The 15,601-nt window shown below is 43.0% G+C and overlaps 1 protein-coding gene across 3 annotated transcripts in view; it reads right to left on the bottom strand.

Moving 5' to 3' along the window:
- Window positions 1-15,601, bottom strand: part of LOC115112130 (phosphorylase b kinase regulatory subunit beta-like) — an 82,193-nt gene that overhangs the window by 28,772 nt on the left and 37,820 nt on the right. For all 3 annotated transcript variants that reach the window (XM_029638952.2, XM_029638951.2, XM_029638953.2), the window contains 4 exons: window positions 13,066-13,123; window positions 12,762-12,839; window positions 11,695-11,853; window positions 11,255-11,349 (listed from right to left, as the gene is read on the bottom strand). In XM_029638952.2, the coding sequence (XP_029494812.1) occupies window positions 11,255-11,349; window positions 11,695-11,853; window positions 12,762-12,839; window positions 13,066-13,123 (390 nt within the window). The remainder of the gene's footprint in view (window positions 1-11,254; window positions 11,350-11,694; window positions 11,854-12,761; window positions 12,840-13,065; window positions 13,124-15,601) is intronic.

The following is a 15,601-nucleotide window of genomic DNA, read 5'->3' as shown; positions in this document are numbered from 1 at the left end:
ACACTTAACATTTTGACTGGGGTTAGAGGAAGACGTGTATTGGAAGAGATAGATGGAGAGTTTCTTTTTCCGTATTTGTTTTCTTTTAGAGTAATGATGGTCTTATTTAATAGTGCAGTATATACCCAAGGCTCTACTGTCTGAAGGAGAGCTGAAATATTTACTTTGTCAGACACATTCTCCATATGCTGCTACTAAAGTAATAACATCAATACATTGAGAGAAACATCAGTCAGAAATATCGCACTAATTGGAATAAACGCTCTTTTACAACTTGTCTAGCTACTCTCGCATATCAGGCTGATGAAAAGAATGAGTACAATAAATTGCTCCTGAAAAAAAAAAAAAAAAACACCTGCAAGTAAAACTCCTCCAATTTAGGTAGGCAATTTACATCAACAGTAGCTTGTGTCTCAGCATGAGAAATGTGCATCTCAACTAGTAGAAGCCCAATTGCAAAACAAGCTTATTCAGGAGTGCCACTTCCAGACTGCAAATATAAATGAGTTTAATCTCTGCTTCATTTGAGATTTTTCCAAATTAAAAGCATTGAAATGTGACACAGTGGTGCTGATGGAGGGAGAAGGCCCCTTCAGACTTCTCACACTGCACGCTTGGTACCGACACGTGTCCTCTGCATACAGATTGCGTTTCACACACTGGAACTTTCCAAGCATCTGGAAAGCACCTTAGTTCTCAGAGGCATAATCCTGCTTTGCTCACAAATTGTAAGTAACTAAAATATACACATTAGAGGTCGACCGATTAATCGGAATGGCCGATTAATTAGGGCCGATTTCAAGTTTACATAACAATCGGAAATCGATATTTTTGGACACTGATTTGGCCGATTTATGATTATTTTTTCTTTACACCTTTATTTAATCTTTATTTAACTAGGCAAGTCAGTTAAGAACACATTATTATTTTCAAGGACGGCCTAGGAACGGTGGGTTAACTGCCTTGTTCAGGGGCAGAATGACAGATTTTTACCTTGTCAGCTCGGGGATTCAATCTTGCAACCTTACAGTTAACTAGTCCAACGCTCTAATCACTTGCCTCTCATTGCACTCTACGAGGAGCCTGCCTGCCTGTTACGCGAATGCACATGGTTGATGATATTACTAGTTTATCTAGCGTGTCCTGCGTTGCACATAATCGATGTGGTGCGTATTCGCAAAAAAAGGACTGTCGTTGCTCCAATGTGTACCTAACCATAAACATCAATGCCTTTCTTAAAATCAATACACAGAAGTATATATTTGTAAACCTGCATATTTAGCTAAAATAAATCCAGGTTAGCAGGCAATATTAACCAGGTGAAATTGTGTCACTTCTCTTGCGTTCATTGCACGCAGAGTCAAGGTATATGTAACAGTTTGGGCCGCCTAATTTGCCAGAATTTTACATAATTATGACATAACATTGAAGGTTGTGCAATGTAACAGGAATATTTAGACTTATGGATGCCACCCGTTAGATAAAATATGGAACGGTTCCGTATTTCACTGAAAGAATAAACGTCTTGTTTTCGAGATGATAGTTTCCGGATTCGACCATATTAATGACAAAAGGCTCGTATTTCTGTGTGTTATTATGTTATAATTAAGTCTATGATTTGATAGAGCAGTCTGACTGAGCGGTGGTAGGCACCAGCAGGCTCGTAAGCATTCATTCAAACAGCACTTTCGTGCGTTTTGCCAGCAGCTCTTTGCTGTGCTTCAAGCATTGCGCTGTTTATGATTTCAAGCCCATCAACTCCCGAGATTAGGCTGGTGTAACCGATGTGAAATGGCTAGCTAGTTAGCGGGGTGCGCGCTAATAGCGTTTGAAATGTCACTCGCTCTGAGACTTGGAGTAGTTATTCCCCTTGCTCTGCATGGTTAACGCTGCTTCGAGGGTGGCTGTTGTCGATGTGTTCCTGGTTCGAGCCCAGGTAGGGGCGAGGAGAGGGACGGAAGCTATACACTGGCAATACTAAAGTGCCTATAAGAACATCCAATAGTCAAAGGTAAATGAAATACAAATGGTATAGAGAGAAATAGTCCTATAATATCTACAACCTAAAACTTCTTACATGGGGATATTGAAGACTCATGTTAAAAGGAACCACCAGCTTTCATATGTTCTCATGTTCTGAGCAAGGAACTTAAACGTTAGCTTTCTTACATGGCACATATTGCACTTTTACTTTCTTCTCCAACACTTTGTTTTTGCATTATTTCAACCAAATTGAACATGTTTCATTATTTATTTGAGGCTAAATTGATTTTATTGATGTATTATATTAAGTTAAAATAAGTGTTCATTCAGTATTGTTGTAATTGTCATTATTACAAATACATGATTTTTTTATGTAAAAAAAAAAATCGTCCTATTAATCGGTATTGGCGTTTTTTGGTCCTCCAATAATCGGTATCGGCGTTGAAAAATCATAATCGGTCGACCTCTAATACACATACTGTAGGCCTATCTCCTCAAAGAAATTGAACTATGAATGTACCCCAATACATGGTCCAATAGCCTGAAAAAAACACTACTTCAAAAGAATAGTCACTACGTAAATTATGACTAAGACTGAATCATTTCACAGAGGAAAACTGTCAATCTAAAGAAATATATGAAGTAATTGTAATGTTAGCAGATTTCACTTATCTTAGACGCAAAACCAATGTACAAAAACAGGAACTTAAAGATGTGTTACATGGGTTTTGTATAATTTCATCCAGTAGATTTGAAAGTAGCGCTCACGAGCCAAAATGGGTCCCTGAAAATGTTTCGCAATAAACTGTGTACAATACCATCCATTTATGTTATGTCCTGCAATTCGTAAAATATGTTACACATTTCTAAGTGCTTAAGATCCAGTTCAATCTCTTTAAATACCATAGTATGAAAAAGCATAAAAATGTCTATTGTATATGGTAGGAAACCGCCAGGAGTCCGATGGGGGGACATTTTGTTTTTTACATATAGTAGCCTGTGTTTCCATCTTTTGTAGCTCCGTTGATAGAGCACGGTGCTTGTAACACCAGGGTATTGGGTTTGATTCCCATACGTATAATGTAAGCACGCATGACTAAGTCACTTTGGATAAAAGCATCTGCTAAATGGCATATATTATACTACAGTTTCTGTCCTTTTCTGACACAGCTTGTGAAGACAACAATCCCTCCCAGTCCCATCCCTCTTTTTCCCATCCCTCCTCTCCCAGTCCCATCCCTCCCATCCCTCCTCTCCCAGTCCCATCCCTCATATCCCAGTCCCATCCCTCATATCCCAGTCCCATCCCTCATATCCCAGTCCCATCCCTCATATCCCAGTCCCATCCCTCATATCCCAGTCCCATCCCTCAAATCCCAGTCCCATCCCTCAAATCCCAGTCCCATCCCTCATATCCCAGTCCCGTCCCTCATATCCCAGTCCCGTCCCTCATATCCCAGTCCCGTCCCTTCCCTCACCGTCCCATCCCTCCTATCCCAGTCCCATCCCTCCTATACCAGTCCCATCCCCCTCCTCTCAATATGTCTTCAGTGATTCAGTGCTAGACCCTGCTGAGCCCTTCTGTCCACTGACCCAAGCTAACCAGCTCAAGGTTGCACAGCCCGACAGGGACTGGCCATGGGCCTTCACAGCATCAGTCCAGCACACTTTTGCTATAAACACACACGCGACTCTAGACTCTTTCATATACACAGAACATACCAAACATTAGGAACACCATCCTAATATTTTGCTCTCAATTGAGTGATTTCCTCATATGACCTGCAACTCAGTGAAATCTTTTGAAATTGTTGCATGTGTTAATATTTTTGTTCAGTATACATAGACACAATCCTATACATACACATGAACGTTCCCATGACACACCAAATAAAATGCACTCTGTTGTTGCTCGCCATTTTTACGAGCACGTTTAGATCAAAGGGGTTATGACCTGAATGTACATATACTAAACTTGCATCACTGTACGTTTGTTACTAGTGGGTTGTTTAAAATAAGCTTGACAAGGCACTAAGACAACGCTGTCTCATAAGCTATCGGCAGTGACGTGCCACACATTGTAAGTGCGCAGACAGCCAAGCAGGAGCCACGTTTTTCATTGTACTTTCTCAAGGTTGGCATTTAAAAGCACACTTTATTCCCTTTCATTTAACATTTCCAGGTCGCATGACAAAGGCTGACTTAATGAACTTGGTTTGGGATATGAATGCAACAGTGGCGGTACCGACACCATCACATCACAGAAATTGAAAAGGTGGGGATTGGATTCTTTGCCATGTAATTATGGAGGGATCCTTTGCTGAGAATTTGATACGCATCGGCCTCTCTCTCTCTCTCTCTCTCTGCATGCTGCAGATATATTAAGTTTAGTCCGCAATCCTTATGACCAAAAAAAATCAATTTATATTAAGCTGAGCCCTATGAAAGCCTCCTTGAGCCTGGGCTTGTCAAACCTGGTGTATTTGATGTAATTCCCATTGAGATTCTGCTGGGGAGACTGGGAGAGATAGGCAGACCTGATTACCAAAGACTATGAACTGTTCTGTATGGGTGCTACAGCTGCGTCACCCAGGGAGCGGACACACCAGCCCAGACACTCCTGAACATGTACTTGCCATGAAAATGCCGTCGTCTCTCCCCAATACAATAAAGCCCTCTAAGCTGACAGCGCCAGCCCACATTCAAGTACCGTTTTGCCATTATGGATTAAAGTCCTATTAAAATGGGGATGGAAAACGAGACTGACAAGTCACCTACGTGGCAGTAATTGTCATAATAATGTCAAAGCCCTTTTCCCTTTTCCAGCTCGCCACCCACAAGCCGTTTTCTTGTTTGTTTTTAACGCACCGAGCCTGGTGTGCAGTAACATTGGCATGGCAACTGCAGCAGCACGAGCGAGTTAGGAGACCCATATGACTGTGCCATTTAAATGGGGTCTGCTCTGGCACATGTGACTGACCTGGCTCTAACCCCAGCACAGTGCTCATCATGACAGATAATTGATATGCCCAGACAGGGATGATGACACACAACTGTTGTTTTTACCCAAATAGAGACCTTTCTGATAAAGGGCACTGGGAGAGGGGGAGAGCACACGATGGGCCACATTCAGCGAGACTCACAAAGAGAATCACATTCAGCAGCATGGAACCCCATGATAAAAGATCAAACTGTGTTTGTCTGGCGAAGAGGTGGTCAACTTTGTAGATGCTTGCCTTTGGAAAGACAATGAAAGCCACATTGGAAGTTATCCTGCTCACAGCTCACTATCCATTAGTGGGCTCCCGAGTGCTTGAGACGTATCACAACCGGCCCATAAGATGGCGCACAATTGTCCCAGCATCGTCTGGGTTTGGCCGGTGTAGGCCGTATTTGTAAATAAGAATTTGATCCAAACCGATTCGCCTAGCTAAATAAAATGTTAAAATATTTTTTTAATGATGGCCAAAAAAACAGACAGGGAGCTGGGAAAAACCACTGGGCCAAATGTATAAAAAGACATGAATGCGGCTTTGATTTGGGACCGGGGCCTTGTAAAATTGCTAAAGCAGACGCTGTGGTCAACCTTTGAAGTCACGTTAAGTGAGAGATGGCCTACTCGCTACAGGTTCAGGTCACCGGCAATCTCTAATGGGCTCTTGCTGTCAGAAGGGAGCCCAACCATGTTTTACTGTGCTGTCAGAGGGGGGTCCAGCCCTGCTCTACTGTGCTGTCAGAGGGGGGCCCAGCCCTGCTGTACTGAGCTGTCAGAGTGGGGGTCCAACCCTGCTCTACTGTGCTGTCAGAGGGGGGTCCAGCTCTGCTCTACTGTGCTGTCAGAGGGGGGTCCAGCCCTGCTCTACTGTGCTGTCAGAGGGGGGTCCAGCCCTGTTCTACTGTGCTGTCAGAGGGGGTTCCAGCCCTGCTCTACTGTTCTGTCAGAGGGGGGCCCAGCCCTGCTCTACTGTGCTGTCAGAGGGGGGTCCAGCCCTGCTCTACTGTGCTGTCAGAGGGGGGTCCAGCCCTGCTCTACTGTGCTGTCAGAGGGGAGCCCAGCTCTGCTCTACTGTGCTGTCAGCGTGCCATTTGGCAGCCCTGTCCTGCTAATGAATATTATTTATCTTTGGATGCAAGGGAAAAATAACATCCATCTGTTCACAACCATTCAGTATGTCACATCAAAACAGGGAAGAAACATTGTCTGGATAATGCCTATAAAATGGTGTCCTCAGAACAGCCTAATCTATGGCGAATTGAACTCCCTCTAAGGTTTGTTCTACTATGTTAAAACATGCAAATGTAGTCCCTGTGCCCAAGAACACTAAGGTAACCTGCCTAAATGACTACCGACAAGTAGCACTCACGTCTGTAGACATTAAATGCTTTGAAAGGCTGGTCATGGCTCACATCAACACCATTATCCCAGAAACCCTAGAACCACTCCAATTTGCATACCGCTCCAACATATCCACAGATGATGCAATCTCTATTGCACTCCACACTGCCCTTTCCCACCTGGACAAAAGGAACACCTATGTGAGAATGAATGAATTGACTACAGCTCAGCGTTCAACACCATAGTCCTCTCAAAGCTCATCACTAAGCTAAGGACCCTGGGACTAAACACCTCCCTCTTCAACTGGATCCTGGACTTCCTGATGGGTTGCCCCCAGGTGGTAAGGGTAGGTAGCAACACATCCGCCACGCTGATCCTCAACACGTGGACCCCTCAGGGGTGCGTGCTCAGTCCCCTCCTGTACTCCCTGTTCACTCATGACTGCACGGCCAGGCACAACTCAAACACCCTCATTAAATTTGCTGATGACACAAGTGGTAGGCCTGATCATCGACAACAACGAGACAGCCTATAGAGAGGAGGTCAGAGACCTGACCGTGTGATGCGAGGACAACAACCTCTCCCTCAACGTGACCAAGACAAAGGAGATGATTGTGTACTATAGGAAAAGGAGGACCGAGCATGGCCCCATTCTCATCGACGGGGCTGTAGCGGAGCAGGTTGAGAGTTAAGTTCCTTGGCGTCCACATCACCAACAAACTAACATGGTCCAAGCACACCAAGACAGTCGTGAAGAGGGCATGACAAAACTTATTCCCCCCCAGGAGACTGAAAAGATTTGGCATGGGTCCTCAGATCCTCAAAAGGCTTTACAGCTGCATCATCAAGAGCATCCTGGCTGCATTACTACGTGGTATGGCAACTGCTCGGCCTCGCCTCCAACCGCAAGGCACTACAGAGGGCTAAGGGCTTGTAAGTAAGCATTTCACAGTAAGGTCTACACCTGTTGTATTTGGCGCATGTGACAAATACAATTTGAATACATTTTCCTTTGTTCTACATTGGATCTGAGAAGCCTTTCCCTTCATATGGTGACACAAAACAAACCTGTAGCATGGAACCCAGAATGCAGAAAAGGTATGAGCAAGGGGTTTAGAGTTTGACTTTCAAAAGCCTGGAAAGTTGGAAAAAGACATTCTGGGTTACTGTCGGGACTGTAAAATTAATTCCCCAACATCATTGTGCATTTAGTAGAGACACTAAAATCGACAACCTCAAATGCCTACCATGTTGCGCCTCTCTTTCTCTGAAGGGGCTTCTTTGTGCCTCATACCGTGATGGCCAATTGAAGCCCTCTCACCTTCAGACCTTATCACAGATGCAGGGCTGAGTGACAGCGCTGTGCTTTGGACATTTTCCATTAACCTTGTTCTGTGGCTCACAGAATCACTCAGTTAAAGAGAGAGCCGTTTCTGTTATGGGGACTGGAGCTATAAGGAATTGGCTGCCAGAGAGCAACTGTACAGTAAACACATCCGATACTGTGACTAGGTGTGTGTGTGATGAGAGTATGTGTACGCGTGTAGAAAAGAGAGCGAAAGAAAAGAGAAATGACTTGTATTTATCTGCTCATTTCATTGGTGGTGGATGAGGCGAGTTCCCACACAAAGTAAAGCCCTTTGAGGTTACATAAAACTCCAATGAATTATTATGTGTTTGAATGTGTCTTTGCGTGTATTTGTGTTCATATGTGTTTTCTTTGAAAATGTGTGTCTGATTAGCTAATCTGGTGTATACTTGTGTATTACGTGCATTGTGTATTACATGTTTGCTGGGCTTTGATGGTGTGTGTGTGTTTGTGAGTGGGTGGGTGTATATTTTAAGGCATATGGCTTAATGATATCTCCTCTCTGGCTTTTGTTCTGTGTTTATTTGGAGAGTGTTTCCTGAAACTCCCTGGGGTGTCTTTGATCTGACTCAACCTCTGAGCCGAGCAAACGCATCACTTCTCATGTGGAACAAACCACAGTCAAGGAGCATTCATTTCACATTCTCCTCTTTTACGCAACTGCTACTCTCTGTTTATCATATATGCATAGTCACTTTAACCATACCTACACGTACATACTACCTCAATTAGCCCGACAAACCGGTGAATGTAAATAGCCTCGCTACTGTACAGTATATAGCCTCGCTATTGTACAGTATATAGCCTCGCTACTGTACTGTTATAGCCTCGCTACTGTACTGTTATAGCCTCGCTACTGTACTGTTATAGCCTCGCTACTGTACTGTTATAGCCTCGCTACTGTACTGTTATAGCCTCGCTACTGTACTGTTATAGCCTCGCTACTGTACTGTTATAGCCTCGCTACTGTACTGTTATAGCCTCCCTACTGTACTGTTATAGCCTCGCTACTGTACTGTTATAGCCTCGCTACTGTACTGTTATAGCCTCGCTACTGTACTGTTATAGCCTCACTACTGTACTGTTATAGCCTCACTACTGTACTGTTATAGCCTCGCTACTGTACTGTTATAGCCTCGCTACTGTACTGTTATAGCCTCGCTACTGTACTGTTATAGCCTCGCTACTGTACTGTTATAGCCTCGCTACTGTACTGTTATAGCCTCACTACTGTACTGTTATAGCCTCACTACTGTACTGTTATAGCCTCACTACTGTTATTTTTCACTGTCTTTTCACTGTTTTTTAAAAATGTCTTTACTTATCTATTGTTCACCAAATACCTTTTTTTTACTTAAAAATTGCACTGTTGGTTAGGGCCTGTAAGTAAGCATTTCACTGTAAGGTAACACCTGTTGTATTCGGCGCACGTGACAAATAAACTTGGATTTGATTTAATGGTTTCTAAATACTAAACTACCCAGATACACACACACACACACACACACAGAGATATGGGTCTAATGCTTACTGGGCCTGACATTCTGGGAAGTGCATAAAATATATACACCACCAAAAATAATGTACTATTTGTATTGGTTAATAACAATTTAACACACAGTATACGGGCTCTGGCAATTCCATGACGTTTCAATTCAGAGCTGCTGAGCATACAAAATTGCACTATATTCTTCGTAATATGTAGAGCACTAACGTTACATAAATAAGACGTGTACTATGCGAATCCCATTCTCTTGTGAATGATCTAGAAGTTCTCCGGGCATCACCTAGATTTGTTACCACATTACACATGTTAATGCATAGCATCGGGCTTGCTGACCAGTCCAATCTAAATGTAAACCACACTCGTCATTCTAATGTAGTGTTAATGTGTGTTATTCTATTCGCTGCACAGCAGAATCTAGCTGCACTGCCCTCTTCCATTCGGGAACAGTTTAGCAGGTCCAGTCTAATGTATCATGGAATGGTCTTATGTAGAGTGTGACTGTAAGTGCATTTGCAGACATGATGATGCAAAGTTCAGAGAAATGGGAACACAAATCAACCATAGATTTCCATGTGAAAGCGCAGCGCGCCCACGCGCCCACGCACCGCCCCCCACAGACCAAAGGGTTAGTGATGTAAAGGCAACGAGACAGCCGCTCCACGCGCTTGTGTACATTACGCAATCCCCTCCCATCGTGCCCCCCCCCCCCCCCCCGTTCCACCGAGAAAGGCTTGAGACGGTACTGTCGCGCCAACCGCTCCAGGGTGAGCTGCTTAGCTGAGCATTTGCATCATGAATAAAACAACAAACCTGCTTTTCCACTGAGGTGAGATAGACTGTAGATTCCTGCAGGAGGAAAGGTACACTGAAGATAAATTATGTAGACTCCTGATCTCTCTCCCTCCCATTGATTTTTACCTCTCTTTTGAGCCTTGAGCATTTCAACACAGGTTTGGAATAACACATCAAAGTTTGTCCTAGAAAATCCGAACATGACATCCGAATCAATGATATATAGAATGAAGCAGACTCATGTATACACGCAGAGGGGGTATAGTAGTCTGCAGTAGTTCCCTTATAGCAGGATAATTGTTTAAGCAATTCTATATATCATTGATTCGGATGTCAAGTTCTGATTTATGAATTATAAATTGATCGCCAACATCATTCGAACAGTAAACAAGTTATTTTGATTCATACCCTTGGTATATTGTCTACACATGGCTGGAATGCTGTTTCAGCCAATCAGCATCCAGGACGCAAACTACACGGTTTCTAAAGTGAATTATAGCAGAGAGGAAGAGGCGAAGCGAGAGGCTTTACTCCGCCCAAACTCTGTCCACATTAAGCAGATCATTAGTTATTAAGCAAGTGAGGAGTTTTTGAATGGGGGGCAATGAGAGAGGGTAGAATTTAGTCAAGTTAAAAATTATACGTGACGATTATTTGATCTAATAGAAGTTTTGAAATGTTAAGAGTGTACTGATATACACTGAGTGTACAAAACATTACGAACACCTTCCTAATACTGAGTTGCACCCCTCCCCCTTTTGCTCTCAGAACAACCTCAATTCGTCAGGGCATGGATTCTACAAGGCGTCGAAAGCGTTCCACAGGGATGCTGGCCCATGTTAACTCCAATGCTTCCCACAGTTGTGTCAAGTTGGTTGGATGTCCTTTGGGTGGTGGATCATTCTTGATACACGGGAAACTGTTGAGCGTGTAAAACACTTTATATTTGAGTTGTCACTGTTGAAATTCGAGGCCGTCTATGCATATTCAGGAGGCTAAGCACTCACTCTCCATTGGATACAAGCGGTTGACGTCAACACTCCTCATCGAATATTTTTTTAAAGTATTCAAATAACCAGATGTATCAACCAATTCAAAGTGAGAAACAAGCGGGAGCTTGACAGCCTGCCATTCTGATCTGTGGACAACGAATCCCATTGTTAAGGCGGAGACACAAGCATCTTGTCATTATATCTAGTATCTCTGATTGTAGTGATGGCCAAAGACGGCTGATCATAGGATGGTCACATGGGAATGGGAGTCTAACCTGATTGGAGTATCTCATGCTGACGTTCCTCTGATCCTGTCGGGGTACGTAGCGTTTGATGGGGTCGATGTCTTGGGGGCTGATCAGCTCATCCACTGGAAAAGAGACATGGCAGAATGGAGGGGTGAACACACAGAGAGCACACTACAGGTTCCAACTGATACACTGGACATACACCCCATAAAATGACCTTTCCTTACAAAAGCCCTGACTTTGTAATGAGAACCCATTAACCTGTGAGCAACTTCACAAACATACAGCAAATACATATGTTGAACTGAATATCAGAACTCCGTAACCTCTGCAGTCTGACGTGACAACAGTATAGTGAACACCCCAGCGAGCATGCTCTATAGAGAATACCTCTCAAGCAAGCGGTCAGAGAAGGTATTTGACAGTGAGGTGCGGTCAGTGAAGAGAAGACAGACAGAGAGACTGACCCAGCAGCCTGGCGATGTTGAAGAGGGCCTGGCCCCACAGGAACAGCATGCCATCTTGGCCCGTGTTGGCAGGGAAACGCTTCTGGCTCCCGTGCTTCTTCTGCTCCGCCTCCACAAAGTCGGCAGGTACGCGGTAGTACTTCGGGATGACAGCATGGCCTGATCCACGACACACAGGACGGAAATAGATACACTTTACGGTGCGGGGTGATTACAAACATGTCGCATAGAAGGCACTAATGGAATTTCCAGGAGGTTGATACATAGAAAGGAGTGCAGTTTATGTGTCTGCTGCTCAGGAGAAAGGAGTGGGAGTTATCTATTCAAAGGTATCTTAGCAGACACACGTGAAGAAATGTCAAATTTCCAAGATGGAACACACCGGGAGTACAATATTTTCTCTGCATAACAAACGCAAAGACACCACAAAGCCAAAGGAGGTGACAAGTCTGTCTGCAACCACTGAGAAGTATTCCTGAAGCAACATGCATCCTTCAGAGGCTATTGGCTCCTGAGTCTTTTAATGTGGTTTCTTAACTGAGGAGAAATACAGCTTTGTGTGAAGACTGATATAAAAACAAGCTCCTTGAAATATGAGAACAGCTTTCGTGCACTCAGCATGTGGGCGATTAATATGGATATTGTATTAAGTGTAATATGAAAATAACAGTAATCTTCACAACCAAAATGTATGTGCATTTCTCAAAGACTCCCACGGATGCCAGCATGAATGTGTATGTGAGAGGGACTAATAAGTGTTTCCCCTATATTCATTTATTGTTGCCACCGCCGCAAAAAAAAATCGGATGTCATTTTTTGCAATATAAATATTCCTGCCGAGACACGCTTTTAAATTGATAGTCGTTGGCTCGAACAGCTAGCATGTCATTGTGCTAACGCTAGTAGCAATACACCCCCCACCCCACCCCGCCCCGCTACCCTTACCACCACTGCTGAAAAAAGTCCTAGGGGAAACACTGCTAGAGTAATTGAGTGTGTGTGTGTGTGTGTGTGTGTGTACAGTAGTTCCATAAGAACACAGATCCCTGACGGAGGAGGAAACTCACCATCATAAGATTGAAAGATGATAGGCGTTAACAGGTCTTGGTATTCTTTGACTTGGGCGTTGTTCCCCCTGAAGACTCCTGGAAATCAAATACAGACAATAAAATGGCAAAAAAAGTGTCAGATATTCAAGTTCTATGTAGCCCAATACTCAAATCAAATCAAATGTTATGCCAAATATAACAGGTGTACAGTGAAATGCTTACTTACAAGCCCTTAACCAAAAATGCAGTTAAGAAAGTATTTATTAAAAACAAATAAAATGAAAATGAAAAAAAAAAACCATCATATATTAACATCACATACCATCAATCATCATGAAGATGAAAAATATGGGAAACTCGCATTCAATGCCATCGAAAAGCTGAAAGAGAAGAGAACATTTGATTTTCATAAAAGAGTCTTTGAAGAAATGAAAAAGCCATAACACAGAGGTCACTAGTTTCCTAACCTGAAAGAGAAATACACATGGTGCATTCATCTCTAAATCTATCGCTGTGTGTCAGTGGATGCATATGGATTACAATGAAAAATGCTCAGACACCAACAATCCTTTTCGTCAGCTTTTATAATGACTGCAGCAAGTAGCAAGTGATGGCCTGTCCCAAAACACACACTTAAAACACCTGTTAACAGGTAACGACTGGTGAGTTTGTTTTCCAATTGTAACAGTTTAACAGAGGCAAAAACACTTACTTCTGAGATGCTATCGGAGTCCCAGCCAACCAGAAACGACATTAAATAGCTTTAGACGTCTCCCCTCACCACCCACCCCTCTGCCCATAAATCATCTGGGGTTGAAATGAAGAAAAAACTAGCCAAATGTAGACATGTTTGTAAAGCAAAACAGCAATTGATTCATTTCAATAATTCCAAAGAGAAATTTCAACAGTAACTGTGAGGATGTAATAAGTCTTCAGTCCTTTTGATGTTGTTGGTATTAATCATTTGTCAGATGGTGTCCTTGGTTCTATTTTCGTGTAGCATTCACAAACCAAAGGTAACATATATCATTTAAACTTCGTGGACCAATTACCCGAGGACACACTAAAAGAACAACTGAATGAAACAGACCCAAGGATATATCTGCATTACAGAACAACCCTTCTTCAAATTGACTAGCTCTCAGACAGTCACCTAAGGGCTCTTTTTGGGACCAAAGCAGCACCTCACTTTCGTGATATGCCTGGCTTCCCTGCCTTCTGAGAGAGGAGCACAACATCTCCCAACCCTCCTGAAACGTAATTAAGACTTTGTTATCGCCGTCTCCCATCTCTGCAGACAATCTCCATGGCAATAGGAGATAAGAGAGAGAGGCTACAACATAATGAAATAAAGGCTGTTAATTGGAGCGGTCACACATCATTTCCCGGCCTGTAGTTTGACTGTTATAGCAGAGATGACAGGGACTGCTTCAGCCATCAGTCCATCAAATCAAAAGAATCTAACATATGATTCCCACAACCATCTCTATTCTCCATCTGTATTCTTGTATTCTGTTATCAGCTTTACCAAAGCTATGTTGCATACCATACTGTGAGTTGTTCGTCATTGCTCAAGGGTTAGGCTGACACAGCTGGGTTATGCTAGTGTGTGTGTGTGTGTGTTTACTTGCATCTGTGCCAGTAGAGATAAGGTACAAAATGGTGGAGATATTTAATAAAATGCTACAGGGGTGAAAGACCAATCACTGAGGCCTACTTGGGCAGTAAACACCAGCTATCCCAGGAGCTTTCTGCCTCAGCTATTCCACAGACTGTAAAACTCTATATTGTTCAACAGGATGCCCTCCTTCACTTGTAATAGGTAACATTGCAGGATTTCAAAATTCTTAACAAGTTATGCGTTTTCAAATGGAATAAACCTGCAATCAATGCCTTCCCACCTGAAACAGCATATTGCAGATAAAGAATATGATGTACAACTTCCCTTGTGATCCAATACACTCACATGTGACTTCTAGCTTTTTGAGTGGGCAGCAAGAAGAGGTTGTGCATGTGCAGAGAACCATACAATCCTAGAATGTTATGTAATGGCCTACTGCATTACTTAGCGTAATGGATGAGATTTCAAAATGATTTATCACATGAGGCATTTTATAGTGTAATATCCAGCTTCCAATTAAGAAATGGGTTGACTGGGACCTGTTGATTGCACCTACTCTACATCCTAAAATGAAACTTTAAAGTTTAGTGGCTCAGATTATTCCCATATTACCTCCCTTTGTGTTTCCCCCTGTTGAATCCAAGCTCATTCATTCTGGGAGGTCAGTGCTGCGGCTAATGCAATGATTTGCTCAGTGTTAAGTAGCTGCCCTGCTCCAAATTCACACTCTGCAGGCACAGCAGCTAATCCTGACGTTAATATGCCTTCAGTTGGGATTTATCAACGGCAGAGCAGACACAATTGTGTGGCTTCTGTCGTAGGAAAACAAAAAACTGGGTTAACCCTTTACACTCGTATCCGCATACGGGTTGACAATGGTAGATTTGGGCACTGATAAGTGTCTAAATTGGAACGCTGTGGTAGCCTAGTGGTTAGTGTTAGGCCATTAACCGAAAGGTTGCTGGATCGAATCCCTGAGCTGACAAGGTAAACATCTGTTGTTCTGCCCTCGAGCAAGGCTTTCGGTTACTGACCTAATGCTCTACCACAGCCACTGTGTTCCAAGGCAGTTATTTGACTGTACGTTTGTTTATGTGTAACTCTGTGTTGTTTTTGTCACACTGCTTTGCTTCATCTTGGCCAGGTCGCAGTTGTAAATTAGAACTTGTTCTCAACTGGCCTACCTGGTTAAATAAAAGGTGAAATAGAAATATATATACATAAAAAAAACACTGTT

This window comes from Oncorhynchus nerka, linkage group LG27, assembly GCF_034236695.1.
Source record: "Oncorhynchus nerka isolate Pitt River linkage group LG27, Oner_Uvic_2.0, whole genome shotgun sequence".
In the NCBI taxonomy this organism is placed as follows: domain Eukaryota; kingdom Metazoa; phylum Chordata; class Actinopteri; order Salmoniformes; family Salmonidae; genus Oncorhynchus; species Oncorhynchus nerka.
This window is presented reverse-complemented; position numbering and strand designations above follow the sequence as displayed.